The sequence below is a fragment of the Phyllobates terribilis genome, unplaced genomic scaffold, assembly GCF_046119375.1.
Source record: "Phyllobates terribilis strain yellow unplaced genomic scaffold, ASM4611937v1 Scaffold_4__5_contigs__length_816908805, whole genome shotgun sequence".
Taxonomy (NCBI): Eukaryota; Metazoa; Chordata; class Amphibia; order Anura; family Dendrobatidae; genus Phyllobates; species Phyllobates terribilis.
In genome coordinates this window covers 79688081-79714544 of record NW_027362764.1, presented here as the reverse complement: position 1 = coordinate 79714544, position 26464 = coordinate 79688081, and the positions used below count along the sequence as shown (strand labels likewise).

General features: G+C 50.9%; 1 protein-coding gene across 2 annotated transcripts in view; it reads right to left on the bottom strand.

Moving 5' to 3' along the window:
- GAD2 (glutamate decarboxylase 2) overlaps window positions 1-26464 on the bottom strand; it is a 200474-nt gene that overhangs the window by 72694 nt on the left and 101316 nt on the right. For both annotated transcript variants that reach the window (XM_073677533.1, XM_073677532.1), the window contains exon 6: window positions 16096-16208. In XM_073677533.1, the coding sequence (XP_073533634.1) occupies window positions 16096-16208 (113 nt within the window). The remainder of the gene's footprint in view (window positions 1-16095; window positions 16209-26464) is intronic.

The window sequence follows — 26464 nt, the reverse complement described above, 5'->3', positions numbered from 1 at the left end:
GACGCCGATGCTACAGTACCCCCCCCCTTTAGGCCCCCTCTTTTTTTTGGCCAGAAAGAAATTTTTCAAGGAGAAGCAGGGCGTTGATGTTCTCCCTGGGTTCCCAAGTTCTCTCCTCAGGACCAAACCCCTTCCAATCTACCAGAAAAAAGGTCTTTCCTCTTACCCTCTTGGAGGCCAGAATACTCTCTACCTCAAAGACGTCATCAGCGGAAACCGGAGCAGGAGGGGCACCTGGATTATTGGAAAAAGAGTTAAAGACAACGGGTTTGAGGAGAGATACGTGGAAGGAGTTGGGAATCCGTAGGGTGGCCGGGAGTTTTAATTTGTAGGCCACAGGGTTAATTTGCCTGAGGACTTCGAAGGGACCAATGAATCGAGGGCCCAACTTGAAGGAGGGTACTTTGAGCCGCACATGTTTGGACGAGAGCCAAACCTTGTCTCCCGGACGGAATTGAGGCGGATCCAGACGTCTCTTATCAGCATATCTCTTCATCCGCTCAGAGGACAGAAGAAGAGCGGACCTGGTACTCTCCCAAATAGTAGAAAATTCGCTGACAAGAGACTCCGCAGCAGGGTTGTCCACAGAAACGGAGACAGGGAGCGGAATCCGGAGGTGCTGGCCATAGACAATAAAGAACGGGGACTTGGAAGAGGATTCGCTCTCGTGGTTATTATAAGAGAACTCGGCCCAAGGAAGGAGGTCCACCCAATCAGAATGGTGAGCATTAACAAAGTGCCGGAGATAGCTGGTAAGGATCTGATTGATCCTCTCCACTTGACCATTGGACTGAGGGTGGTAAGCGGAGGAGAAGTCCAGGGTGACGTCCAGCAGTTTACATGTGGCTCTCCAGAAGCGTGAGGTAAACTGAACGCCTCGATCCGACACGATGTGGAGGGGTAGGCCATGGAGACGGAAGATATGGCGAATAAAGTCCTTAGCCAGCTCAGGTGCAGACGGAAGACCAGGCAGGGGAATGAAGTGGCCCATTTTAGAGAAGCGGTCCGCGACCACCCAAATGACAGTACACCCGGCAGAGACAGGAAGATCGGTAATGAAGTCCATAGCGATGTGTTGCCACGGGGCAACAGGTATGGGAAGCGGCAGGAGATGACCAGCTGGTAAGTGTCTGGGAATTTTGTTGTGGCCACAAGATGAACAGGTAGAGACGAAGTCTACCACATCCTTACGCAGGGTAGACCACCAGTAATGCCGGGAAATGAGTAGGAAGGTCTTCTTTTGGCCGGCATGGCCAGCTAGTTTAGAAGAATGACCCCAGCGAAGAACCCTCTCACGGTCTGGAGGCGCCACGAACGTCTTGCCGGGTGGAAGACGAGTCAAATCCAAGGGGGCCACATTCATCACCTTGGAGGGGTCGATAATGTGCATAGGCTCCTCCTCTTGGTCGGAGGACAGGAGGGATCGGGACAAGGCATCAGCTTTGACATTTTTGTCCGCCGGGCGGAAATGAAGGATGAAATCGAAGCGGGCAAAGAACAAAGACCACCGGGCTTGACGTGGATTAAGTCTCTGGGCATTTTGGAGATATGCCAGGTTCTTGTGATCCGTATAGATGATCACCGGGTATAGAGCCCCTTCAAGCAGGTAACGCCACTCCTCCAGCGCCAATTTAACGGCAAGCAGTTCTCGGTCTGCTATGGAGTAATTGCGCTCAGAGGAGGAGAAGATTTTAGAGAAAAAGCCGCAGGTTACCATTCTCCCGGAGGAAGACTTCTGGGTGAGCACCGCTCCGGCTCCAGAGGAGGAGGCATCAACCTCCAGGTAGAACTGTTTGTTGCAGTCCGGACGGTGCAGCACAGGGGCAGAAGAGAAGGCTTGTTTCAGGGAAAGGAAGGCCTCCTCAGCTTCGGATGACCATACCTTGGGATTTGCTCCCTTACGGGTGAGCGCAGATATGGGTGCAGTCCGTGACGAGAAGTGAGGAATGAAGAGACGATAGTAATTAGCGAAGCCCAGGAATCGCTGTATCGCCTTCAAGCCCTCCGGACGGGGCCACTTTAGGACAGCAGAGAGCTTCTCGGGATCCATTCGCAAGCCTGTCTGGGAGATAACATAGCCCAAGAAAGGAAGAGAGGTCTGCTCAAAAAGGCACTTCTCGTATTTAGCATAGAGGTGGTTCTGCCTGAGCCTAAGCAGGACCTGACGAACATCCCTCCGGTGTGTGGGAAGATCCGGAGAGAAGACCAAGATGTCGTCCAGGTATACCACCACGCAGGAGTAAAGAAGGTCACGGAAGATGTCGTTGACCAGTTCTTGGAAGACGGCGGGAGCATTGCAGAGACCGAAGGGCATCACACGGTACTCATAGTGTCCGTCCCGGGTATTAAATGCTGTTTTCCACTCGTCTCCCTGACGGATACAGACCAGGTTATAAGCTCCACGTAGATCCAGCTTGGAGAAGATCCTGGCGCCTTTAAGACGATCAAATAACTCAGAGATGAGCGGAAGGGGGCATTTATTTTTAACCGTGATCTGATTGAGTCCTCTATAGTCAATACAGGGGCGTAGCGAGCCGTCTTTCTTTTTGACAAAGAAGAATCCGGCTCCAGCCGGGGAGGTAGATTTCCGGATAAATCCCCTAGCCAGATTCTCTTCAATGTACTCAGACATGGCCCGGGTCTCGGCTGCAGACAACGGGTAGATACGCCCACGGGGAGGAGTGGTGCCAGGTACCAGGTCGATCGGGCAGTCATATGGCCTATGGGGTGGCAACGTCTCTGCTTCCTTCTTACCGAAGACGTCCGCATAGGGCCAGTAAGGAGCCGGGAGACCTGGTAAATTAGCTGGAGTAGGCGGAGGGCGAACTGGGCAGACCGGAACCAGGCAGGTCCTATGGCAGCCTGGACCCCATCGGAGTACTTCACCGGATCGCCAGTTCAATACGGGTTCGTGTGTCTGGAGCCAAGGTAGACCTAGCAACAGGGAGTGAGAAAGTCCGGACAACACATGAAATGAGATTTCCTCAGAGTGCAGCATTCCCACCTGCAGGGTTATGGGTTCAGTGACGAGCAGGATGGTCTCCGAGAGAAGTCTTCCATCCACGGAGGCGACTGATAATGGTTCAGCCAGGGACTTGGTGGGAATACGGTATCTCTCTACCAGAGACTGGGAGATTAGGTTTCCAGCAGCTCCAGAATCCAGGTGGGCAAGTTCAAAGTGACGGTTTTCTCCCCAAGCAATAGAGACCGGTAAAGTCAGAGACAGAGAGGGCTTACTTTTGTCTAGGACGACCTCTCCGAGCGGTCCTAGACACTGGCGTTTCCCGGCTTCTCCGGGCAGGAACGGATGAAGTGTTCCATACTGCCACAATAGAAACAGCCTCCCTCGGCTCGGCGAGATTCTTGGCGAGATTTGACCATCTTGGTCTGGTCGATCTGCATAGGTTCAGGCGAGGGCGCCCGCGGAGTGACTGATAGAGAGGCAGGTCTCAGGGAAGTAGGAGCAGAGCAAGAAAAGTCTTTCTCCCAGGTAGTCTCTTTGGCACGTTCTTGGAACCGGATGCCAATCCGGGTAGCTAGTGACACCAGGTCATCCAGAGTGGTAGGAATGTCCCGACCAGCTAACTCGTCCTTAATCCGACCAGAAAGACCCTCCCAGAAGACGGACACCAGAGCCTCATTTTCCCAGGCAAGCTCAGAAGCGAGGGTGCGGAACCGTATGGCATATTGGCCCACGGTGAGACTCCCTTGGCGAAGACGTAGCAGTGAGGAGGCAGAAGAGGTTTTCCGTCCAGGTTCATCGAAGACTTTCCGGAAAGGAGCGAGGAAAGACGGCAGGTCGGACACCAGGGGATCCCCTCTCTCCCACAGGGGATTTAGCCATGCCAGTGCCTCCCCAGTAAGATGGGACATGATGAAGGCCACCTTGGCTCGGTCGGAGATGAACTGGTATGCCAATAGCTCAAAGTGCAGGGTGCACTGGTTTATGAAACCCCGAGCTAAAGTAGGTTCGCCGGCAAAGCGTGGAGGTGCCAGAAGCCGAGGTCCATAGTCGGGTACCATGAAGGGACTGGATTGCGGTACCGCAGGAATGGGCACGGCTGGACCAGAGGTAGACATAGACAAGTCACACAATGCGCCTAGACGAGAGTTAACGGACCGTAGATAGGACAGTACCACCTCCTGCTGAGTTTTCTGACGTAAGACTTCCTGGTGCAGATCGGAGATCTGGGGGCCACCGGGTTCCATGGCCCGAGCAAACTGTAACGGGTCTGGGAGGCGGAACCTCTGAGCTACTATACAAGGGGGCGGTCCTTGTAAGGGAGCGGGTGGCGACCAGGGAAGACGGGCAGGCAGTCACAGCAGGTGACCGGGACAGTCTCTGAGTGAACGGGCTGGAGGTCACGGCAAGTGACCGGGGCAGTCTCTGGATGAACGGGCAGGAGGTCACGGCAAGTGACCGGGGCAGTCTCTGGATGAACGGGCAGGAGGTCACGGCAAGTGACCGGGGCAGTCTCTGGATGAACGGGCAGGAGGTCACGGCAAGTGACCGGGGCAGTCTCTGGGTAAAGGGTAGGTACGACCTGTGATGGCAGAGCCTCCAGGTAGGCTAGCAGGCAGACGGTAGATGTGTGCTCCCAGGTGAGCAAGCGAGAGTCTCTGGAATGGCAGGTGGTCACAGCACGTGACGGCAGAGCCTCCAGGTAGGCTAGCAGGCAGGTAACAGGTGTGCGCTCCCAGGTGAGCGGGAAAGCTGGTCCATAGACAGACTGACAGGAGTTGGAGGGCAGACCGTCGGACCTCAGGCTAGCAGGCAGGTAGCAGAAGAGCGCTCCCAGGTGAGCGGGCAAGCTGGTCCTTAGACAGACTGACAGGAGTCGGTAGGCAGACCGTCGGACCTCAGGCTAGCAGGCAGGTAAGCGGAATATCAGGCAGGAATCAGACAGCAAACTGGCAGGAATCTGGCAGGTAACTGGCAACGGGACCTGAGGGCTGAAGCAGAGTAGTGAACAGTGCAACAACATTGCTCGGGCACCTCCATTTTGGAGGAGGTGCCTTAAATATGGGAGGTCCTCCGGCAATTGGCCGGGGACTCCTTAGGACGGCGCGTGCGGCCCCTTTAAGAGAGGGAGAGCGCGCGCGCGCCCTAAGCACACTGCCGGGGAAGGAGCGCGTGCCAGAAGCAGCGGGGAGAGAAGCGCTGGAGGACGCCGCGCCAGGAGCGGGGAGGTGAGAGGGACGGCGTCTCTGCCTAGTACGGGGCAGAGACGCCGATGCTACAGAATGCACTAGGTGCTGCCCTCCTGGTTATCGGGAGACTGGGGAACCAAGAGATAGGGGAACCATTTAGTGGGTGAGGGTGGAGGACTCACATTTTAGTGACACTGTAAATTTCATATTTAATATACAGCCATCTTGATTCTTTGTCTTTTGATTGTGATCTCCCTCCCTGAGCGTGGATCCTGTGTGGACCTGCAGAGGACGGGGACACAAGGCCAGGGTACGAGGGGCAGGCTGCAGATAATGTGTGTCTCAGCCCGGTCAGAGACAGTCCGCGGGGTAATGCCTGTTAAACCAGATGGGCTGAACTAAGGCGGGCCTGTCAGCATACTGCCCAGGAACCGCCCCGAAAGAGGAGGAAAAAGAAAAACAACAAGGTGCGGCCATTGCAGTTGGAGTTTGGCGACCTTCAGGAGCGGACATGGATGCTGCTGGAGCGCAACAAACGGAGCCTTCCGAACCCGGTCCAGGTCCTTCACCCGGAAGGGAGCGAAGCGGCAGAGTTCTTACAGCGGGAGATATAGAGTTTCTCCACCAGGAAACCCCGGGTCTTGCACGGAGACTGAATGAGGCCCAGAAGGTGGCATCTGCTGCGTGGCGGGAAGACATGCTGCTGCGCATCCGGACCTGTCGCCAAGGAGCTGGAGCTCAAGGAGAAGCGGTGACAGAGGTCGTGAGCGGCCCAGCGGCGGGTGAGTGTACTGCCCCTGCCCCGGCTGCTGAGCCTACCGTACTCATACTGGACCTCATGACTAGAGATGAGCGGTGTTCGACTAGAACTGTTCGCCAATCTCAAATTCGAGCTGTTTTGGGCGGTGTTCGAGTTGTTCGACGAACCCGAACGATTTGCAAAAAATTCGGCTGTTCGAGGTTATGTTCGATAACTGTTCGTGCACCAAAAGCGTGTCCTGCATGTCTGGCGCTATTTAGAGCACCAATCATGCAGGGATTGTCTGCCACTCACTGTAATGCCACAGCCATGGTGGTTGTGGCATTACAGTGATTGCCCAAATCGATGGGAACAGTGCTCACAGTGAAACATGAAAAGCCGGCAATTCAGCAGCGGCATACACCGGTACCCGACAATTTAGAACCGAAAGAATAGAGCTTCACACATAGATTAGATAGATAGAAACATGTTAGCCACATATATATGAAGTACAGTGACAGTGTTGCTTACTGTACTTGTCATTTAGTGTAAAGGATTTATCAAAAAAAATAATAGTGTTTTCATGCACCGTCTCTTTAAAAAAGCCGGCCGGCAATTCAGCAGCGGTACCCGACAATTTGGAATAGAAAGAATAGAGAATCACACATAGATTAGATAGATAGAAACATGTCAGTCACATATATATGAAGTACAGTGACAGTGTTGCTTACTGTACTTGTCATTTAGTGTTAAAATAAAGGATTTATTTAAAAAAAAATTGGCGTGGGGTTCCCCTTAATTTTAGGCTCTAGCGGAGGTTAAGCAGACGGCTGGGGCAGATGTTTGAAGCCTGGGAAGGGGGTAATACCCACGGAGCTTCCCAGGCTACTAATATCAGCCCCCAGCGGAATACCTAGCCTTTACTAGCTATTAAAATGGGGGACCCCCCCAAAAAAAATGACGTGGGGTCCCCCCTATTTTAATAGCTAGCAAAGGCTAGGCAGACAGCTGGGGGCTGATATTAATAGCCCAGGAAGGGTACCATGAATATTGGCCCCCTCCCAGGCTAGAAACACCAGCCGTCAGCCGCCCCAGAAATGGCGCATCCATAGGATGCGCCAATTCTGGCACTTAGCCTCGCTCTTCCCACTGCCCTGTAGCGGTGGCAGTGGGGTAATGGGGCTGGGGTTGATGTCAGCTTATAATGCCAGCTGACATCAAGCCCAGGTTAGTAATGGAGAGGCGTCTATAAGACACCCCCATTACTAACCCCATAGTCAAAGTTAAAAGAAAACACAAACACCCAGAATAAAGTCCTTTAATTGAAATAAAGACACAATCCTTTATTGTTCTAAATTAAACCATACTTACCACCACGCCCATTCCAGCTGAAGCCAACGATCTCCTGCAATAAAAGTAAAATAATAAAGCAACCTCATCCTTACCTTTCCATGGTTCCCACGATGGCTTCAGCTCTGCTACATCGAGATGACAGGCTGGACCGCAGCAGAACGCTGCCATCCAGCCTGTCATCCCGCGGACACTGAGAAGCGCAGGCATGCTTGCGCTCCTCAGTGTCTCGCTGTGACGGCATCCAGATGAGCCGACAATGAACTCGGCTCACCTCATGCACGTCACTGACAGCGTGGGAGAATTCTCCTGCACTCAGCGCTTCAGCGTGAGAATTTTCCCACGCTGTCAGTGACGTGCATGAGGTGAGCCGAGTTCATTGGACATGAATGAGCTCACCTCATGCACGTCACTGACAGCGTGGGAAAATTCTCACGCTGAAGCGCTGAGTGCAGGAGAATTTTCCCACGCTGTCAGTGACGTGCATGAGGTGAGCTCATTCATGTCCATTGAACTCAGCTGACCTCATGTACGTCACTGACAGCGTGGGAGAATTCTCACGCTGAAGCGCTGAGTGCAGGAGAATTTTCCCACGCTGTCAGTGACGTGCATGAGGTGAGCTCATTCATGTCCATTGAACTCAGCTGACCTCATGTACGTCACTGACAGCGTGGGAGAATTCTCACGCTGAAGCGCTGAGTGCAGGAGAATTCTTCCACGCTGTCAGTGACGTACATGAGGTGAGCTGAGTTCATTGGACATGACCTCGGCTCATCTGGATGCCGTCACAGCCAGACACTGAGGAGCGCAAGCAAGCCTGCGCTTCTCAGTGTCTGCGGGATGACAGGCTGGATGGCAGCGTTCTGCTGCGGTCCAGCCTGTCATCTCGATGTAGCAGAGCTGAAGCCATCGTGGGAACCATGGAAAGGTAAGGATGAGGTTGCTTTATTATTTTACTTTTATTGCAGGAGATCGTTGGCTTCAGCTGGAATGGGCGTGACGGTAAGTATGGTTTAATTTAGAACAATAAAGAATTGTGTGTTTATTTCAATTAAAGGACTTTTTTCTGGGTGTTGTGTTTTTTTTAAATACTTTACTAGAAATTCATAGTGGTCATGTCTAAGATTGGCGTGACCCCATGAATTTCGGGCTTAGGGCCAGCTGATAATGCCAAGCTGGCCCTAACCCCTTTATTACCCAGTGAGCCACCGCACCAGGGCCCTGGATGAGTTGGGTACAGCGCCAGAAGATGGCGCTTCTATGAATGCGCCATTTTCCGGGGTGGCTGCGGACTGCAATTTGCAGCGGGTGGGGCCCAGAAAGCTTGGGCCTCCCTGCGCTGCAGATTCCAGCCCCCAGCTGCCTAGTTGTACCTGGCTGGACACAAAAATAGGGCGAAGCCCCACGTATTTTTTTTTTAATTATTTCATGAAATTCATGAAATAATTAAGAAAACATCGGCTTCCCTACATTGTTGTGTCCGGCCAGGTACAAATAGGCAGCTGGTGGTTGGGGGCAGTCCGTTCCTGCCTGCTGTACCTGGCTGGACACAAATATAGTGCGAAGCCCCACGTCAATTTTTTTTAAAATTATTTCATGAAACTAGATGGTGGCCCGATTCTAACGCATCGGGTATTCTAGAATATGTATGCGGCAGACCCGGCGCAATCAGCAGAGCGGTGTTTAAATTTGGCGCCAAAATCGCTGACTGGTCGCGGCCAGCAACCGCGACCAATCAGCAAAGCGGTGTTGAAATTTGGCGACTATATCACTGATTGGTCACGGCCGGCGGTCGCGAATAATCAGCAGAGCGGGGTTTAAATTTTGCGGCAATAATGCTGATAGGTTGTGGTCGCGACCAATCAGCAAAGCGGTGTTTAAATTTGGCGCCAATAATGGTGATTGGTTACGACCTCGACCATTCAGCAGAGCGGTGTTTAAATTTGGCGGCAACAATGTTGATCAGTCGCGGCCGGCGGTCGCGACCAATCAGCAGAGCGGGGTTTAAATTTGGCGTCAATAATGCTGATTGGTCGCAATCGCCGGCCGCGACCAATCAGCAGAGCGGTGTTTAAATTTGGCGTCAAAATCGCTGATTGGTCGCGGAAGGCAACTGTGACCAATCAGCAGAGCGGGGTTTAAATTTGGCGCCAATACTGCTGATTGGTCGCGGCCGGCAACCGTGACCAATCAGCCGAGCAGGGTTTAAATTTGGCGCCAATACTACTGATTGGTCGCGGACGGCGACTGCGATCAATCAGCAGAGCGGTGTTTAAATTTGGCGCCAATAATGCTGATTAGTCGCGGCCGGCATCCGCGACCAATTAGCAGAGCGGGGTTTAAATTTGGCGCCAAGATCACTGATTGGTCGCGTGCGGAGAGCGCGACCAATCAGCTAATCGTATTGGTGAGGACCGGGGAGCGCCGCTGCCTGGTCGGATACTTCCATTGCGAGAAGCCGGGAGATGAGCGACTGCTCGCAGCAGAAGTATCCCGACCCGCAGCGCCGCTCCCCGGTCCTCCCTTCACACCCTAGCCGCTGATGTCCCCACAGTATCCGCATGGTGTTACAAAGATCCGGACATTTGTGTTAAAAATCGCTGATTGGTCGCTGGCGCTGCCCGCGACCAATCACCGATTTGGGCGCCAAATTTAAATATCGGCCGCAACCAATCACCGATCTTGGCTCCACATTTAAACACCGCTGTGCTGATTGGTCGCCGACGCTGGGCGCGACCAATCACCGATTTTGGCGCCACATTTAAATAGCGTCCGCGACCAATCAGTACAGCGGTGTTTAAATGTGGAGCCAAGATGGGTGATTGGTCGCGGAGGATATTTAAATTTAGCGCCCAAATAGGTGATTGGTCGCGGCTGATATTTAAATTTGGTGCCCAAATCGGTGATTGGTCACGGGCAGCGCCTGCGACCAATCAGCGATTTTTAACACAAATGTCCGGACCTTTGTAACACCATGTGGATACTGTGGGGACATCAGCGGCTAGGGTGTGAAGGGAGGACCGGGGAGCGGCGCTGACATCCAATTGGTGGCGGCCGCTATTTAAATGTGCCGCACAAATCGGTGATTGGTCGCGGTCTTGGCGCGCGACCAATCACTGATCTTGCCGCCAAAGTTAAACACTACCGTGCTGATTGGTCGCGGACGCTGCCCGCGACCAATCACCGATTTGTGCGCCAAATTTAAATATCAGCCTCATGCACGTCACTGACAGTGTGGGAAAATTCTCCTGCACTCAGCGCTTCAGCGTGAGAATTCTCCCACGCTGTCAGTGACGTACATGAGGTGAGCTGAGTTCACTGGACATGACCTCACCTCATGCACGTCACTGACAGCGTGGGAAAATTCTCCTGCACTCAGCGCTTCAGCGTGAGAATTCTCCCACGCTGTCAGTGACGTGCATGAGGTGAGCCGAGTTCATTGTCGGCTCATCTGGATGCCGTCACAGAGAGACACTGAGGAGCGCAAGCATGCCTGCGCTTCTCAGTGTCTGCGGGATGACAGGCTGGATGGCAGCATTCTGCTGCGGTCCAGCCTGTCATCTCGATGTAGCAGAGCTGAAGCTGTCCTGGGAACCATGGAAAGGTAAGAATGAGGTTGCTTTATTATTTTTCTTTTATTGCAGGAGATCGTTGGCTTCAGCTGGAATGGGCGTGACGGTAAGTATAGTTTAATTTAGAACAATAAAGGATTGTGTCTTTATTTCAATTAAAGGACTTTATTCTGGGTGTTTGTGTTTTCTTTTAACTTTGACTATGGGGTTAGTAATGGGGGTGTCTTATAGACGCCTCTCCATTACTAACCTGGGCTTGATGTCAGCTGGCATTATAAGCTGACATCAACCCCAACCCTATTACCCCACTGCCACCGCTACAGGGCAGTGGGAAGAGCGAGGCTAAGTGCCAGAATTGGCGCATCCTATGGATGCGCCATTTCTGGGGCGGCTGACGGCTGGTGTTTCTAGCCTGGGAGGGGGCCAATATTCATGGTACCCTTCCTGGGCTATTAATATCAGCCCCCAGCTGTCTGCCTAGCTCTTGCTAGCTATTAAAATAGGGGGGACCCCACGTCATTTTTTTTGGGGGGTCCCCCATTTTAATAGCTAGTAAAGGCTAGGTATTCAGCTGGGGGCTGATATTAGTAGCCTGGGAAGCTCCGTGGGTATTACCCCCTTCCCAGGCTTCAAACATCTGCCCCAGCCGTCTGCTTAACCTCCGCTAGAGACTAAAATTAAGGGGAACCCCACGCCAATTTTTTTTTTAATAAATCCTTTATTTTAACACTAAATGACAAGTACAGTAATCAACACTGTCACTGTACTTCATATATATGTGACTGACATGTTTCTATCTATCTAATCTATGTGTGATGCTCTATCTTTCTGTTCTAAATTGTCGGGTACAGATGCTGAATTGCCGGCCGGCTTTTTTAAAGAGACGGTGCATGAAAACACTAATATTTTTTTAAATAAATCCTTTACACTAAATGACAAGTACAGTAACCAACACTGTCACTGTACTTATTATATATGTGATTGACATGTTTATATCTATCTATGTGTGAAGCTCTATTCTTTCTGTTATAAATTGTCGGGTACCGCTGCTGAATTGCCGGCTGGCTTTTTTAAAGAGACGGTGCATGAAAACACTATTATTTTTTTAAATAAATCCTTTACACTAAATGACAAGTACAGTAAGCAACACTGTCACTGTGCTTCTTATATGTGTGACTGACATGTTTCTATCTATCTAATCTATGTGTGATGCTCTATTCCTTCTTGTCTAAATTGTCGGGTACCGGTGTATGCCGCTGCTGAATTGCCGGCCGGCTTTTTTAAAGAGAGCGTCTTCTGAGCAGTTTGTCAGCTTTTGGACACCTTTGAAGGTGTTTTCTATGTGTTTCTATGTGTTTTTGTTTGCCTGCCATTGGTTTTAAAGGTGTTCGACGGTGTTCTAAGGTGTTCGACGAACAGTTCGACGAACAGTTCCTCGAACATCCCGATGTTCGACGAACCGAACCGAACCCGAACACTACGGGGGTGGCTCAACACTACTCATGACTGAGTATCTCCTGCCCGGCGCGGTCACCTGGGAGCAGGTCTTTGCCCCGGAGCTGCAAGCTTCAGCCATAGGCGAAGACCTGCACTGCCGCCCAACTCCTGAAACGGAAGCGCCTGAGGCTGCTGGGGTGTCCACCGACCCCAACCCGGACTGGTCCACACTTACAGAGGACCCGCAGCAACCCTTTATGACACCGCTACCTGCACCGACAGTCACCTGGCCGGAGGCTGAGGAGTGTGCCTGGGACAACCAGGGGGGGACCTGATGGGCTTCCCCCAGGAGACCCGGGCTGAAGTGCAGAGGAGGAGTGAGCGGTGTGGTGAGCAGATTCTCCAAGTCAATCGGGAGCAACGCCAGAGGGAGGTCCGCTGCGAGCGCCTCGAGGTGCGGGCTAAGGCTGCCAAGTCCCGGGCCCAACAGGAAGAGGCTTCCCGTCCAAGTCCCCGAGTGGAAGGGCAAGTCGTCCGCTTCCACCATGAGGCGGGGTGGGGGTTCATAAGGAGTCCCCATTACCAGGACGACGTCTTTGTCAGCAGGTGGAACGTCGAGCCACGTCTAAAGAAGGGACACCCTGTCCGGAACCTCCTCCCGGGTGATGTAGTTACTTACACCCGCCACCATGGGGTGCGGGGGTGGTACGCACTGGATGTCCACAAGGTGTCCGGGAGCAACGCCCCCTCGCGCTCAGCCTCAGAGGACCGGTCAGCCTCCGTCGGGAGGAACGAGCCTTTTCCCAGGAGGGAACCCGAGATTTAAGCAGCCCCGGCGGCTGTAACCTGTTAAAGTTATTATGTTGACGTTTATGCTTTGATTTGTTTATCCCGGTTTCTAGAGACATTGGTCCCTGCGGACTTGCAGCAGACAGACTCTTACCCTGTAAATAGTTTGAATCTCTTTAGGTGCATCTTATTGGTTTTATATAAAACCGTCGATATTTCTACCTTAGACCTCAGAAGAAAAACCTGTCAGGGTGGCTCTCTTCGAGGTCTAACTCGGGATCTTCATGCCCTGCAGCCACCCCAGGGCCCACGTTGAGGGTTTGGGACAGGTCCCTCGCGCTTCTGAACTGACTCTTCGTCCTTGCACTTTAACCCGACTGTCTGTGCATAAAATGTCTCTGGAAAATGCTAGCACTTTTATAATTTTATACTTTTATACCTTTGTACTCTTTTATTATGTATGCTGTTAGCAACGTTTAAGAAGATGTGCCTCCCATAAAGGGAAGATGGTTTATTGTTATATAAAAAGAAAACTTTCCTAGGTGTTACTCTTTTGCAGCCCGCGGACGTGCTGTGTTTCACCAGGGGGGAATGTGGCGCCCCTGAGGGTTCGTCCACCACAGGGATGCTGCACTTCTCTAATGGTGTGTAGTGTTCCTCCTCTGAGCAAAGAACAGTGCGATGGTCAGGACCCTTCCTTCACATCCAACACCTCACTTCTCCCACCAGAGGGGGCTAGAATGTACTAGGTGCTGCCCTTCTGGTTATCAGGAGACTGGGGAACCAAGAGATAGGGGAACCATTTAGTGGGTGAGGGTGGAGGACTCACGTTTTAGTGAAACTGTAAATTTCATATTTAATATACAACCATCTTGGTTCTGGGTCTTTTGATTGTAATCTCCCTCCCTGAGCGTGGATCCTGTGTGGACCTGCAGAGGACGGGGACACGGCCCCTCGTACCCTGGCCTTGGGTCGAGGGGCAGGCTGCAGATAATGTGTGTCTCAGCCCGGTCAGGGACCATGACCAAGAAGGCCCAGAGCTTAAGAGTGTAGCTCCACTGCAAATGAATCCCAGGGAGGATGCAGACGGAGCGGTATACGCCACCTGTCCTCGCCAACCTGATCTATTCAGAGGGATTCCGGCTGCAAGAGGGGTACCGCCCCCCGATACCTGACCTTGCTACTCCACGTCCTGGTCGGGAAAGCCCGGTAGGCCCTGAGGATCCCACCGGGTAATGGAAGGGATGGCGCTGCCACCCGTACCCTTTTTCTGAGTGAAGTTCAGAGGGAGACCCGGCCTATCTACACACACACAGACAGGAAAGGACCCGGTCTGAAGTCTAGGAACACTGTGGTGCAGGGTCCTGATTTAACACTGGACTTACTCGAAGGTTGTCGGACCCCTTCGTCTCTGGTGACCGCAGAACTCCGCGAGGAGCAGGGAGTCGCCTTCCTACTGCCATCTCTTTCGTGAGTAAAGCCTTGGAAGTTCACCCCTATGGCCTCCGGAGTCTTTATTCTGCACTACACCGCACTACGCAGCACCAGACCTCCTGGATTACTACCCCCCCTCCGTCCTGTCCCTCTGCCCTGAGGCCCTTCTCCGCCTGTGGGGAGTAGTAACAACGTCGGCTGCCATAACACCATGCCTTTGCGGACTGCAGCAGCGCTGGTGGCCTTCACCAGGTGCCACAGGTGGCGTAGTCGTAATCAGCCACTCAACCCAGATAAGCCCATACCATCCTTTTTAATGTGACGGCCCTGGGCACAGAGTGGGTCCGGGCCACGACTGCACCCCATCTCTCCATCACAGGACCCGACTCCGAGTCCCCCATCTCCCAGGGTAGGGCTTTCCAGTGTCACACAACCTGGCGTCACATTCTCCCTTCACCCACCCCCATCCCTCCCAATTCCCCCCTTCCCTCCCCCCCACCTCTTTTCGTCATCCCCCATCCTCCCTAGTCCGTTCTATGTTTCACTAGCTGCCCCCCTGGAGCTATGTATTTATATCAATTTTTTACTGTTTTATGGTTGTATTTTGACACTGTTGTCTCTCTTTTCAGTAGCGACTCAATGAATAAGGCCTATGTTGTGGCCGAAACGTCTACTGTTGCCTTCACAAATTGTCGCTCACACACCTATGGTTTGATCTAATTTTTTATGCCTGTTAAATAAATACCACTGCAAAATGATCCTATGAGTGTGTGATGAATTTAATCTTCTGCATGATCCAGGAATCACAGGCCTGTTCCATCAGCACCTCTCTACTCTAACTGAGTGCACGCTATTTATCTACCTACTGTACAGACAAACTAACAATTGAGCTACAGAAAAACAGGAATATGATTTTTTTTATATGAATAGTAATGAAAAATAAAACCAAAAATACTTTTTTTTCTAACCTCAGTCAACCATTCATAACATTACACTAAAATAAAGCAATGAAATAAAATGACCTTGTGTCAAGGTCATGGCTTGGATAGATAACCAAATGCATTTTTATAGTTTACTAATATATTGATTTGTTTTTTGTTTCATTTTTTTTTTCAGTCCGGAGAGCTTCAGAACACAAAAATTTAGCAAATGTTGAATTATTGAATAAATCGTCTGAAAAAGTCTGAAAAAAACAAAACTAAATTGAGCAGCCCATACCCCCTCCCCCAATAATGACTGTTCTTATCTCTGTGCTGCACACATGGCGTTTTACACTAATTGTCATGTCCTTTGACTACCCCTTTAATACTATATAACTTGTGTCCTTTGTAGTGAAATTTCTACAAATTCTTTTTTCTGTGTGTGAGTAGTAGGAGCATTTAGAACTGCAAGGCAAATGTCTCATCTGATTATGCTTCCTACAGAGCACAATTTATGCTCATGGTAATACGCAGTTTGCTTTGAGGGCTGTATACATCTTTCTAAATTAAATTCATACACTGTCAGGAGTTATGTTCAAAATAGAACTCCATTACGTTTGTTACTCTCTAGATAACAGTGCCAGAAATATAACAAAAATTTTTTTCCAGAGATTTTATTTTAGGCTTTTAGATGATAATTTACCTGGAGAAAATATTCCATCACCACTTCCTCCAGGCCACCCAATCATTTCTCTCATTTTCTTTAAGGTGACATATTCTAACAGTACAAACACGGGAGCAATTTCGTAGGTGAACCTAGAAAAAAAGAAAAAGAAAAAGGTGATTACAAAAAAGATTATATTAAAATGTAAATATTAATATTATGAAAAATTAAAATTTTACATCATAACATAAATACTAATGGGAATTTTGTTAAACAATTTTGGCTTTCATTTTTATTTTTACTTTCTTGTAAAATTGCTAAATTAAAATCACATTTTAAGATTTAAAGTAATTACAATGGGATTGTAAAGTAGACAAAAGTGATGTGCCCATTAATATAAAACCTTATGCAGAAAAATAGTTAATCAGCTACTAATAACAGCCCAAAAATTGAATGCAGGAAACATTTTTTTTTTTTTTAGAAGGGATCTGTTTTTTGGGGATAGGGAAATTATTTTGTGTGGTCTAGCTTGTGTTTGGATCTGTGAGGATGGTAAAAAGAAGGAAGGAAAACAGCGCCCATAAGTCCCCATATAGTCTATATAGCTGCTGGGTGAATGATGGTTTGCCCAATCGTTCGGTCAGCAGCTGTCTCGCCCATCTCTCCCATGCACAAGAGCTCTCAGTTGGCCAATTGCTCCTGCGTTCTCTATGAGAGCTGCTGACAGACATCTGTGGCAGCAGCTTTCTCTTAGAAAACAAAAGGATTGACAGTCTGAAATCGGACATGCTGGATCTTCCTGTCCTTCGACATCATATATATCGGGGGACAGCCAGGAGGCCCCCATACACATTAAACTGTTGTCAGAACTGGTTTGGCCAACTTTGGTCTAATGTGTATTGGGGCCTTTACAAAGATTAAAATCTTAGAGAATATGATTGTTACTTTTAGGTACAAGACCACAATGAAGGCAATTTATCAATAGTGCCATAGGATGAATTTAGGAGATAAAGTACAGTTTGAGCCAAATTTATTAAAATATCTCATTTGGCAGAATATATGTCGTGCAACTTTCTAGGTATATAAGCAATTTAGTACCAGTGATGCACTCTATTCTATGAACACCTTTTATTACATACAAAATCTACCATCCATTCCGGAAAACTTGTGGAACATTCTACATCTTTTAGAATTCGGTCATGAACTTGTAAAACTGCTGCATTAGCCCAGAAGCCCATACAAATGATTTTTTTCCCTCTATTTGTAAACAGATTAAAATATATATACATTTTTTTACTTTGTCCTTTTTAGGCTCAGTTATTGTATTTAAACCACTGTACTTATCTGGAGACCAAATGAACAATTTATCAGGTTGCATTTTACATTGTTTACCTGAGAACTTGATGACACTGTATGTCCCTTATCTGGGCACTACAAACACTATTGACCTAGGTACAGTTTTATTCATTCGGTTTGTGCATGTATTGCATTTCTCTGTCTCTATATGTGACGCGCCCCTGGGCCTGTGTCGCGCTGCGTTGCGCACGCGGGAGCTTACCCGGAGCCGGATCTGTTGAGGGTTGTAGTCTCGTGGCGGTGATCCGGTCCGTGCCCAGGGAGTCAGACTAAGTGGCGCTGTTTTAGCGGTAGATGTTGGACGACTACGCCACCCGTTGAGTGCAGCCAGGGAGCTGCTGCTGCAGGGCAGACCGCTGAGGCCGGTGGTAGGATTGTGCAGCGTGATAGTATAACCCCCAACGGGAGGGGTATGGCCTCAGGGCAGCCGACGTGGATGATGGGGGTAGCAGGAACCACTCGGAGACGGTACTGTGTAGTTCAGGGTCTTTACTGGTGACAAAGATAGACCCTCCCGGAGTACTGCCTAGCGATTGGGGCCTGGTCAGTCCTTGAGCAGATGGGATCTCCCCTGGCCAGGCGGAGTTGTAGGCCTCCCAAACTAACGATACTCTTCTGGCTACCTTGCTAGAGGCGGGTATAAGTAGCCCACGTCCCTGAGTGTACCGTGTGGTGCTCACCCGTATGGCCGGTGACTCGGGGCCTTCGGGTTTCTGGGCCAGAGGACCTGCAATCCCCTGCCGGTCGGTTTCTGCTGCTGGATAGGAGTTAGTCCCCACAGCCTCGGACTCCGGGTCCGGTGATAACTTCTCAGTCAGGGCGAGCTCTGCAGCTGCCAGCCCCTGACTCCTTGTAACACTGCTCCCACAGAGCTCCTGTTGTTTCTTCCTATATTTGCTTCTTTTCTCTGCTTCTTCTCTACTCACTCACCCTGCCTCAGCCCTAGGTTTATATAGGGGAAGTTCTTCCCCTCCCAGGACTGGGCAGGAGGTGTGGCATGCATAGGATCCCTGACCAAGAGACCTCCCACCTGCTCTCAGACATAACATTGCTGTTACTGTGGAAAACCAGACCCCTGGGGTGCCACATTCCCCCCTAGTGAAATTTAGTACTCCGGTACTAAACATATTTTAGAAAAACATAACAAGATATAACAATAACAATAAAGAAACACATAAAGGTGGTCACGGCATGTCCGTAACCGGGTGCAGTCTTTGAAGAAAGCAAGGTGTCCATTTCACCAAAACAGGGAGACGTAACCAGGTAGGGGTCTGTCCTGCCCCGAGTCCTTAACAGTCTTTAGTCCGTCCTGGGTTACGCTCCAACTATGTACAAAGGATTCCCGGTAAATCCACCAAGGACTCCTAAAAATAACTAGAAACACATAATTATACACAAGCAACAATAAACAGGTAACCACAAATAAAACAATTTATACACTTCAAATCCTCCAACGTGCGGGTAACTGGCCCCTAGTGGCCCTAGTGGACCTACGGAGCTGACTGTCTGGCCCTGAACTACAGGGTGTAGGAGCTGTTAAGGGTAAACTGGGCAGCGGTCTACGGGCCCTTTGGCTCACTAGGGATATGGCAGGCTCACTGCAAGCAGAGGGTTGATCCTCCTGGTCTGCTGGTGTGGGGTCTTCTGCCTCCTGGACCGGCTGTTCTTCCAGCTCTACCTGTTGCTCCGTAGGTGCTTGGGATGCTGGTTGGAGGAAGGTGAGTACGGGTACCACAACTGCACCATTGACTTGAGTCCAAGACCGAGGGAAGTCTCCGAGCACAGTATTAACCATGTCTTCCCTTTCCTCTACGGGTCGAGGGTCTTCTTGTTCCTCTTCAGGGTTCCGTAGCTGTTCAGGACACTTCTTCAGGTGATCCCGGGATACAATAGTTGTGGTTTCCCCTCCGTCTTTACTGATGGTACAGACCTTTGGGTTGTCGTGGCTTGAGGGCAGTACGGTGTACGGGTCCTTCTCCCACTGGTCGTCCAACTTGTGGAGCCGTCTTTTTCTCTTCAAGACCTGCTCTCCGGGTACCAGGGGAACAGCGGGAGCATACTGGTTGTAAGTTTTCTCTTGTCTTTCCCTAGCCTGACAGAGACTTCGCTCCACGCTCTCCTGTACTCTCCGGTACTGCTGCTGCCTCTCTGTGTCCCAGTCTGCTTCTGGTGAAGTGTCCTCAGGTGTCAGGACTCCCATTTCCAGGTCAACAGGTAACTTACCAGGTCTCGCCCTCATTAGGTAAGCCGGGGTACAGTTGGTGGAACCTACCGGGATGTGGTTGTATAGGTCCACCAGATCGGGCAGCTTCTCAGGCCACAGACTGCGTTCTTCCAGGGGCAACGTTTTCAGAAGATCCATTACCACCTGGTACATTTTCTCACAAAGTCCATTAGTTTGCGGATGATAGGGTGTCGTCCTTATCTTCCGGCAGCCATACAGAGTGCAGAATTCTTGGAAGACCTCCGCTTCAAAGGCAGGTCCCTGGTCTGTCAACACTTGGTCCGGGTACCCGTGTGGACGGCAGAAATGCTGCTGGAAGGCTCTCGCTGCTGTTCGAGCTGTTAAGTCCTTGACGGGGACGACAACCAAGAACCGGGAGTAGTGATCCACGATGGTTAGTGCGTAGACGTAGCCACTTCTGCTTGGGGTCAGTTTTACATGATCCAAGGCTACCAGTTCCAACGGCTGCCGGGTGACGATGGACTGCAGGGGAGTCTTCTGGCTGGCACGGTCCTTCCTTCTTAGGTTGCACGGGCCACAGTCTCTGCACCACCTCTCGATGGTTCCCCTCATGCCTACCCAGTGGAACCGCTCGCGCAGCAGGAACTCCAGCTTCTTCCATCCGAAGTGTCCAGCCCCGTCGTGGTATGCCTCCATCACCATGGCTGCGTCTCTTCGTGGCACCACTACTTGCCAGATTAGTTCATGCGTCCGGGAGTTAACCATTCTGCGGCACAACTTCCCCTTATAAAGGAACAGTCGACTCTTCTCAGCCCACAGTTGCTTGGCTTCCTCCGGAGCGTCTGGGTCAAGGTGAGCCTCTGGCCGAGTCAGCATCTCCTTCACCAGTCGGACGGCAGGGTCACTGTCTTGCGTTTCCTCCCAGTTGTAGTGAGGCAAGGGGTTAAACGTAGCGGCTTGCTTACTCCTTACCCGGTGGGAATACTGGATAGTCCCATGCCGGTGGAACGCAGGGAGTTCGACTTCTTCCAGTCCCTCTGGATCTTCTCCTACGTCCGGTAGGTTTGGCATCCTGGACAGGGAGTCCGCGTTGGTATTGGAGCGTCCTGCCCGGTATTTGATTGTGAACTCGTAGTTGGACAGACGGGCCATCCATCTCTGCTCTAGGGCACCGAGTCTTGCTGTGTCCAGGTGTGTCAACGGGTTGTTATCCGTGTACACGACGAACCGGGAAGAAGCGAGGTAGTGCTTAAAGCGTTCGGTGACTGCCCACACCACTGCCAGGAACTCTAGCTTAAATGAGCTGTAATTCTCAGGGTTTCTCTCGGTGGGTCGCAGTTTTCGGCTGGCGTAAGCGATTACTCGTTCTTTCCCCTGCTGGATCTGGGACAGCACGGCTCCTAGCCCGATGTTACTTGCGTCGGTGTAGAGGATAAAGGGCTGGCTGTAATCCGGGTACGCCAGGATTTCATCCCCCGTGAGGGCCATCTTCAGCTGGCGGAAGGACTCCTCTTCCAACTTCTCCCATCTGAAGGGCGGCTTCTGGTTCTTGGCCTTCCGGGACTGGCCTATCAGGAGGTCCTGCATAGGAGCTGCCTTTTTGGTGAAACCGGGGATGAACCTGCGGTAGTAGCCTACCAACCCGAGGAACTGCCGCACTTCCTTTACACTGGAGGGACTTGGCCATTCCTTAATTGCGGTGATCTTATCAGGGTCGGGAGCCACTCCGTCAGCGCTCACCACGTGTCCCAGGTACTGCACCTTTGGTTTCAGGAGGTGACACTTGGAGGGTTTCACCTTTAGGCCGTAGCTTGCCAGAGCTTCGAACACTTCCGCCAGGTGTTTCAGGTGGTCCTCATAAGTCTTAGAATATACGATGACATCGTCCAGGTACAACAGGACCGTCTCGAAGTTTCTATGGCCCAGACAGCACTCCATTAATCGTTGGAAGGTTCCTGGTGCGTTGCAGAGTCCGAACGGCATGCAGGTAAACTCGCTAAGTCCCATCGGGGTGGTGAATGCGGTCTTCTCCCGGTCCGCCTCTGCTACAGGAACCTGCCAGTACCCACTAGTGAGATCCAAGGTAGAGAAGAAGTTAGCAGATCTTAAAGCAGCCAAAGACTCCTCTATCCTTGGTAAGGGGTACGCATCCTTGTGTGTGATACGGTTGATTTTCCGGTAATCTACACACATCCTCATGGTGTTGTCTTTCTTTTTGACTAAGACTAGTGGAGCTGCCCAGGGGCTACAGCTATCCCTGATCACCCCAGCCTCCTTCATGTCTCTAAGCATCCCCTTGGCGTGTTGGTAGTGTGCAGGGGGTACGGGTCGATACCTCTCTTTTATGGGAGGATGGTCTCCCGTGGGGATGTGGTGTTCTACCCCCTTGACTCGCCCGAAGTCTAACGGGTGTTTACTAAACACTCTCTCGTACTCTTGAACCACCCGATAGACTCCCTGTTTCTGATGTGAGGGAGTGGAGTCAGTACCCAAATGTAGTTGCTGACACCAGTCCTCCATTGTTTTCTTAGAGCCGTTACCTTCCTCCGGGTGAGATGGAGGCAAGGGTTCCACAGATTGTATAGCATTTTGGTTAATGGTATATAATTTGGCTAGCGTGGCATACCGGGGCAGGTACACTTCCCTCTTCCCGATATTGATTATGCGAACGGGCACCCTCCCATGGCGTACATTAACCACCCCCCGTGCTGTCAAGATGGTGGGCCTACTGTCTGAGTAAACTGGTTCTACCATTGCCTGGTAATCTCTACCTCTCAGAAAAATAGCTGCCCGGCACCAAATCATCATTTCACTTTTTGGGGGCATGGCAATAGGGAAAGGGTCACACATTTTCACGCTACCAATCTCACCGCCGGAGAGTTCCACCTGTTGCCGTCGCATCAGTGCCCGGATCTCTTTTTGGAGCACTCGCTGCTCGCCGGAGCTGGCGTTCTTGGCAACCTGCTTAGTGTTGAGCCACCCCCGTAGTGTTCGAGTTCGGTTCGGTTCGTCGAACACCCGTGTGTTCGCCGAACTGTTCGTCGAACTGTTCGTCGAACACCTTCGAACACCGTTAAAACCAATGGCAGGCAAACAAAAACACATAGAAACACATAGAAAACACCTTCAAAGGTGTCCAAAAGCTGACAAACTGCTCAGAAGACACAACTAACACATGGAAAAGTGACAAGTACATATAGTCATGCGAAAAGAAAAGAGGTGGAGGAGTAAAAGGAGGGGGAGACACAGATATAGGCATGTCATGCCCTTCTAAAATCCAAAAACTGAGAAGCCGAGACGGCCAGTCCGCTCCTGCCCGTGCCACCTCCGTGTCGCCGGGTTTGTGCCAGAGCCGCGGTGAACCCTGACGGCCAGCCCCCCTCTCCCAATACTGGTGCCTGTCCGCTGGTGGGTCGAGAGAGCCCCCCTGTGGTGGAGGCAGCTCTAAGCTTTTTAATTTAAATTGTCCCTCTAATTTGAATGAATACACTTTAAATCCATTTACAAGGATCTATTGGAGGGCAAGTCTCATGCCAGCAGCCGCGTAATTCCAGCTCCAGTAGCGTCCACTAAAGCTGCTGCAGTTAAAAAGCTTTTATAAGGATCGAGCTCGGCTGTCCACCGCAAGGCATCCTAGTGCCAGTCCCAGCCCCTATGCCTTGGGGTGCCTCCTGATGCTCTTCACTGAGTATCCCGTGGTCCCGAAGCATTTCCTTTGAAAAAATTAAGTGTCCAAACTACAGGTGGTGTAGCTTGCTTAACAGCCAGGATAATCCGCTGACTAGCAGACACTGCTACTAGGCACAAAGTATTTCCTGGGCTAGATGCAGTTAAAAATTTGTAAGTAGATACTCTCGTTGGATGCTGAGAAAGCATTCCATAGAGTCTCCTGGCACGCCATATATGATTCTCTTAAAAAGCTTGGGGTAGGGGTCTAGGGGACCCTTTTATAGCCAAAATCACGGCCCTGTATCACAATACGTCACCTAGGCTGAAGATAAATGGAACTGTAGCACCGAGGGCTCGGTTGCTACAGACGTATTGCACCTCACCCAGAGGTGTGATATCTCACTCTCAGATAAGGATGGAGTGTGGATCAGGACCCGACACCTGCATGCATTACACCACATTGCCGTGGGGCAGGGCGACCAATATACCCCTGAGATGGGCACGACAGTCCCTGTCCCTGGCTGGAGTGGGGGGAGGGAACACTGAGGAAGGGGAACCCTGCAGTGCAGGAGCAGGGAGGAAGCAGTTCCTGGGTGCATTGAGAAGGGAGTATAAAAGGTGGGCACCATCTTAGTTCAGTGCAGAGAAGTCTGAGCAGAAGTGGCAGGGAGCAGGGGCTCTGCATGAGCTCTGCTCCGGAGGCGGGCCTAGTAACAGAGGCCCAGGCCTGCAAGAGGGAGAAGGAAGGAAGAGGAGCGGAGAAGGCTCCAGGAACGAGGAATGAAGGGATCCCAGGGGTGCGGACGGGCGAGTCGCCACCGCACGCCCGAATCCACCTGCGTGGAGGGGTCAGGCCAAAGGGGGAGACCGGTCCCCGAACTAGTGGAGGCAGGAAACGACCCTCAGCTAGAAACCGGAGGCTCTGACATTTTATGTGGCGCAGCCCCTTGCTCCACCCGCTAGTAAGGCACCACATAGGGTCAGGGAAACTGGCGCCAAGTTTACCAAGAGGAGGCCCGAGGCAGCCGGACAGAAGTGTTGGTAAGAAAGGCCAGACAAAGGACACACAAAGGGGGTCCTGTGAAGCGCTCCAAAGTTATCTGGGAGTTGTCTGAGCCCCTCACCTGGTGAGCACAGTACGACGTGGGCAGCCGTTACCTGCAGACGTGGTCTGGATAATAAGAACTGTGAGTAAAGGCCCTGAACTGCATCACTGACTCCGTGTCGTTACTGCTGCTGCCCTGCACCATCACCCCCATCCTCCGCATACACTGCCCTGAGGCTATACTCCTCCCGTGGGGAGTTATGCTACGCTCTGCTGCACCCACAACACCAGCCTTAGCGGTCTGCCCTGTAGCGGCGGTTCACTCTGACCGCAATCCACGGGTGGCGTAGTCGGACATTTAAACATCAAAACCACATAAATAATTCCGCCACTGGTTTGACCGCCCTGAGCCACGGAAACGGATCGCCGCCACGAAGACTACAACCACCAGCATCCACCAAAAAGGGTCCGGCTCCGGGTGTCCCAAGGCCCAGGGGGTGCGTCAGAACATTTTCATCACCTTTCACAATCACCAATGGGACAAGGCAGGGATGTCCTCTGTCCCCTCTCTTATACATCCTAGTGACGGAGCACCTGCTCTCATCAATTCGCCATAACCCCAATATTAGGTGGATTGAGGTGGGAGGCACCGAGTACAAGTGCTCTCTATTTGCTGATGATGTCCTAGTATATATCACTCAATCACATATATCCATCCCTGCTGTTATGGCTGAAATAGATCACTTTGTTACATGGTAAAATTTTAAAATCAATGCAGCGAAGTCTGAGGCCCTCGATGTCTCCCTCCCTAAATCCATATAGGATTCCATCCAGTCCAACTTTCCCTTTGCCTGGCCCTCACAGGGTATCAAATACTTAGGAATTCCTATTCATAGAGACCTCTCCCATCTATGTTATCTTAATTTTGGGCCCTTTATTGAACAATTCCATACAGACCACGGTTGGCAAGTTAGAACTGTAAGATTCACTACGTGAACCACTGGTGTTTTGTGGAAAAGCACATGTACACCGCGTTCCAAATTATTATGCAAAAAGTGTTTAGGAGTGATAAGGGAAGAATTTGTTTGTTTGTCAGTTAAATTGATGGTGATGTGTGTCAGGGCTCTTTATATCACTGTAAGCAATTGCAGACACCTGTGCTAATTAGTTTGGCAGGTGTGTCCAATGAAAGGCAAGACTACTTAAGAAGGCTCTCTCACATTATTAAGCAGCCTACATTTTCTGCCAAAATGGGAAAGAAAAAGGATGTGTCGGCTGCTGAGAAGCAACAAATTGTGGAGTGTTTAGGTCAAGGCATGACTACAATCAACATTGTGCGATGATCAGGATGAAGTGTCTTGGCAATCAAGAAGTATGTAGCTGATTCACAGTACACACGTGTGCGTGCTGATAAGGGCAAATTGAGGACTCTTTCCTACAGGCAATTACGTCAGGTTGAAAGAGCAGCGGCAAAAAAACCTTGTCATAGCAGCAGACAAGTTTTTGAAGCTGCTTGTGCCTCCAACGTCCCCCGAACAACAAGATGCAGGGTCCTTCAGAGGTTTGCAGCTGTGCATACGCCATCCTGTCGACCTCCTCTATCCACTTCACACAAGCAGAAACGGCTCCAGTGGGCCATACATTACATGAAGACTGATTTCAAAACTGTTTTATTCACGGATGAGTGCCGTGCAGCGCTCGATGGTCCAGATGAATGGAGTGGAGGATGGCTGGTTGATGGACACCCCACGCAAACACGGCTACAGCGCCAACAAGGAGGAGGTGGAGTAATGTTTTGGGCTGGAATCATGGGGAGAGAGATTGTCGGCCCCTTTAGGATCCCTGAAGGCGCTAAAGATGAACTCCATAATGTATGTGGATTTTCTCAAACAGCACTTCCTGCCATGGTTAAAGAAGAAGAACCGTGTATTTCACAGCAAGATCATTTTTCTGCATGATAATGCACCATCTCATGCTGCACATAAAACATCTGCATCTCTGGCTGATATGGGCATAAAAGGGGACAAACTTATGGTGTGACCCCCATGCTCCCCTGACCTCTACCCCATTCAGAACCTTTGGAGCATCATTAAAAGGAGTGTCTATGATGGCGGGAGGCAGTTCACATCTAAGCAACAGCTCTGGGAGGGTAT